The 4,519-nt window shown below is 62.1% G+C and overlaps 1 protein-coding gene across 1 annotated transcript in view; it reads right to left on the bottom strand.

Moving 5' to 3' along the window:
- Positions 1-4,519, bottom strand: part of NFIX (nuclear factor I X) — a 32,716-nt gene that overhangs the window by 4,614 nt on the left and 23,583 nt on the right. Inside the window, exons 7-8 of the mRNA XM_025203838.1 lie at positions 3,124-3,246; positions 1,995-2,170 (exon numbers count right to left, since the gene is read on the bottom strand). Coding sequence (XP_025059623.1) covers positions 1,995-2,170; positions 3,124-3,246 — 299 coding nt within the window. The remainder of the gene's footprint in view (positions 1-1,994; positions 2,171-3,123; positions 3,247-4,519) is intronic.

Genomic DNA, 4,519 nt, shown 5'->3' with positions numbered 1-4,519 from the left:
CCCCCCCCCCCCCCCCCCCGCGGCCCCTGCCTTTGGCTGTCAGTCCAGCCATCTGGCACAGGCACCCCTCTATCTGTCTGCCACATGCACTCACTCACTCGTTCAAGCCACCACCAAACACCCATCTTTCTCTTGGTCCAGCCCTCTATCCATCCATTTATCCATCACACAGAAACCCCCTCCACAATCTTCTGCTTATCCACCCTCCCAGACATCTGCCTATCCATCTACCCGTCCATCCATCCACCCTACAGACCCCTTCTCCATCCATCCATCCATCCATCCATCTTTCCTTCCAGGCCCCCCTAAATATCCATCCATCAGAAATCCATTCCACACAACTGTCCGTCTGTCCATCTGTCCATTCACCCCACACATATCCGTCCGTCTGTCCATTCATCCATCCATCCATCCATCCATCACACAGGAAACCTCCTCCACACAATCATCTGTCTAGCCACTGACCCTCTTCCAGACACCCATCCCTCCATCCATCCATACACCCATCCAAAAACACCCCTTTGTCATCCATCTATCTACCCACCCCATACACTATCTGCCCATTCATTAATTTCTGTAGACACCTCCTTATCCATTCATTCCCACACACATCCATATCCATCTATCTACCTATCTGTCTGTCTAAACTCCCCTTCTCCATCCATCTATCCATCCACCCACCCCCGCACACATCCCTATCCACGTATCCATCCATCCATCCATCCAGACTCTCTTTTGCCACACACCCATCCATCTGTCTCCTGTCCCCTCCTGCCTGTCTGCCTGCTTGTGTGCCCAACGTGGTGGGGCGGCGCCGCGGGGCCCCGAGGGCGGGGGCGCATGGCCCGGCCATGGCGGGTCGTCCACTTACAGGGTGACGCCGGCGTCGGGGCTCCGCCCTCGGGGTTGGCGCTGCTGGCCTTTGTGTCGGGCATTGGAAGGGGCACGGGTCTGGCCACGGGCGGGGGCGGCGGCAGCAAAAAAGACCCTGGGACTTTGCCCTGCCCGCCTCCGCTGGGCTGTGAACGACACAGATACAGGGGTGAGCGGCAGCCAGCACTGGGCCGGGCCAGGCTGGGCGGGCATGGAGGGGCCGCAGCCCCGTGGTCCGTGTGCCTTCCGCGGTTGCCTTCAGCTGGTGGATCCGGCCTGCGGGCGTGGGAGGGGTGGGTCGAGGGCTCTGAGAGGCTTGACATCTGTGGGGGCTCCATGGCACGCAGCTCCCGGACATCCCAGCAGGCACTGTGTTCTACGTTGTGGCTCTTCTCCATGCCCAGCAGAGGCTGCCGACAGCCTCAGGCTGGCTGGGGCCATGGGCTGCAGCCATGGGGTGGCCCCTGGTGCTTGCGGTCAGCTCTGGACCGCGCTGGCCTGTGTCCCCCGCACCCAGGGGGGGAGGGGGGGAGGGAGGGAGTATCAGAGGCCCTGCCTCCTGACCCCACACAGTGATGCTTGAGGCCCCGCCTCCTGGCCCCCCTGTGATGCTCAAGGCCCCACCTCCTGAGCCCCCCAGTGATGCTCAAGGCCCCGCCTCTTGAGGCTGCATGATGTATGAGGCCCCATCTCCTGGCCACCCCACTGATGCACAGGCCCCCGCCTCCTGGCTCAAAGCCCCTCCTCCTGGCTCAAAGCCCCGCCTCCTGAGATCCTGCCTCCTCAGTGGATGTCCCTGAGGCCCCACCCTAGCCCCTAGCTCTGTCCCCTGGGCCCCCACCTGCCTAGAAGCCCTGTGGATACAGCAGCCTGGTACCTCCTTGTGCCCTGGGATCGGGGGGCCTGCAAAGCCCCCCCAAACCCATGATGCCATGCCCTGGAGCATACACAGCCCCTGCCCCTGCCCCTGCCCTGGGGCTCCCAGCGCCCTCAAGAGACACAGAGAGAGACAGACAAGAAACAGAGGAGGAGAGAGGGGCCGTGGGGGTCCTGTTGCCCGGCCGGCGCCCACCCCATTCCCACCCCCCCATGGCCTGCAGCACCCCCTGCCCAGCGCGTACCTGCCCGGCACCCTGCCCGGAGCCGTCAGAGCAGACAAACTGCACAAACTCCTTGAGCGAGTCCTGTCCATGGTGGTGGTGGTAGCGGATGGTCGGGTGGGTGAAGTAGGGGCTGGACTGTTGGATGATGGACGTCGAGGGGAAGTGCAGGGCCGAGGCTGTGGCCCGGGGGCGGCCTGAAACCAGAGAAGGGATGGAGAGATGGAGTCAGGGGGGGCAGCTGGCATTGCCTCCCCTGCCCACCATGTCCTGATGGATGGGGTCTGTCCAGGGCCCCTGGGGTTGGTACTAGGGAAGGTTGCATAGGGCCCCAGTGCCCTGTTCTGGTCAGGTACTGGGGTGGGGGGCGGTCTAGTGCCTGTGGGAGTGGGGGAGGGAGAGTGGGAGGGCTAAGGGAGATGTGGGTCTAGGGGGGCTACTGTAAGTGACCCCTCCTAGGAAACAGCTATGGCTGTGAGCACACGCCTGCACTGTCACACACTCATAGTACACGCACTGGACACACGAGGCACAGCCGGCACTGCCCATGCAAGAACACGCATTTCACACAACCACGGACAGACACCGCCCCCCGAAAGCAGCCCAGACCCCCCCCCACCCTAGCCTCAGACACTGCCTGATGCCCACCCCCCATGTCACACTCAGACAAACTGCACCCACTCACCCCAGCCCTGCCAGTGCCCTTCACTCCCAACCTGCAGCCTCCTACTCCCATGATGCCCCTCATTCCCGATCTGCAGCTCTTTATTCCCTGGTGCCCCACACTCTGGACCCATCCCTGTCACCCACCAGCCCTGGGAGGGAGGAGCCCAGTCCTGCGTCATCCAGAGACAGACAGGAGTTGCTGCAACCTCCTGGCTGATCTGGACTCCAGAAGGTTCTGGCTAATCTGGAGTCACTCTAGTGTCACTCCCAATTGGCTGTGCCCCAGGGTTGTGGGGGTGATGCCCAGCTCCAGCCCCCTCCCCTCCCCTTAACCCTTCCCCAGGTGTCTGTGATCCTTGGGTTGAGTGAAGAGAAAGAGAAAGAGGGAAGAGAGGAGGAGACAGAGGGACCCATTGCCAGAACCGCAGGGCTGAGGGCAGGAGGGGGGCATTGCCCGGCCCCGCCTGCCCGCACCCGTTCTCACCTGGTCGGACTCCAGCCAGGACGGGCAGCGGGTGGTGGCTGAAAGCCATTCGCGGGGAGCTGGTGTGGGTGGACAGGGCGCTGCAGAAGTCCAGCTTCCCGGACTTCTTTAAAGACGCCGGTCCTGGCAGGGAATCAGCAAGAGAGGCCGGGGTGAAAGTCGGAAAGACGGTTAGTACTTGGCCCACAGGATGCCCAGAGAGGGGGAAAGAGGGCATGGCTGGGGCCCCCAGGTTCGCAGGATTACCCGGGGAGATCTCAAAATTTGCTTTAAGGTCATGTGTGGCCCAGACCCCCCCAAAGGGCTGGAGGTCCCTGGCCTGGTCCCATGAGCACACACCAGGCTGGAGGTCCCCGGTTTGGTGCCGCCAGCACACACTGGAACCCCACCCTGTGGCCTGCTCTTTTCCCTGAGCTGGGAACAGAACTCAGACATCCAGGCCGCCAGCAACTCCTCCTCTACCTGTAAATTGCCCACATCAGCCCCAGAGCTGCAGAGAGAACCTAGGAGTCCTGGTTCCTAACTTCCCACTCCTCTTCTCTAGGCACTGCACCCAACTGTGTCTGTCCATGTCCCCCCCCCGAGAAAGGGTATTTACTTATTTAAACAGAACAGCTCAGACCTGGCTGGATGGATGAATGGCTAGAGACAAACAGACCCTGCAAAGTCCCAGCAGACCCCAGCTACCTAATGCTCTCTGCCCCTCTTCTCCCCAGCCCTGCCAGTGCCCCTCACCCCCAGCTGCAGCCCCCTGCTACCCCCCCCACTCCAGTGCCCCTCACTCCTGACCCACAGCCCCTTGCCACCCCTGCCAGTACCCCTCGCTCCCAACCCATAACCCCCTACCACTCCCCCAGCCCTGCTGCCCCCCTGCTCCAGACCCCTGACAGCCTTTGGTGATGTGTTGGCCCAGCCACACCTTGTCCTGGGATGTTCCCGTACCTCCAGGAGCTGGGAGACCAGAGTGGGTGACACCAACACTGTCCTGCTCCCCAGCCCAGTCCAGCTGCCCCCCCTGCTGCAGCCCCTTCTGTGCCCCCATCTCCAGCCTTTGCAGCAGCCCCAGTTCCATTCAGGCCCTGGGGTCTCCATTCTATTCCCCTGACCCCAGAGCTGGGGGCCAGGGAAGGGGTGGGGCAACTGAGACAGCTGCGGGGGGTCCAGCTCATGAGGAGAGAGCAGGAAAGCTCTCCAAGGTCAGGGCTGGGCTAGGCAAAGACTGGAAATGTCCCAACCATCTGCATACAGATGCCTACACCTCCAGCTGTCCCCGCAGTTCCATGCACACACACACACACACATGCATGCACACAAACAAGCACATGCAAACACACTACTCACATACCCAGGGGCTCCAGTTTGAGAGTGAGGAGTATCAGCAGGGCTTGGGGGGGGG

Source organism: Alligator sinensis, unplaced genomic scaffold, assembly GCF_000455745.1.
Source record: "Alligator sinensis unplaced genomic scaffold, ASM45574v1 scaffold707_1, whole genome shotgun sequence".
NCBI lineage: Eukaryota > Metazoa > Chordata > Crocodylia > Alligatoridae > Alligator > Alligator sinensis.
This window is presented reverse-complemented; position numbering and strand designations above follow the sequence as displayed.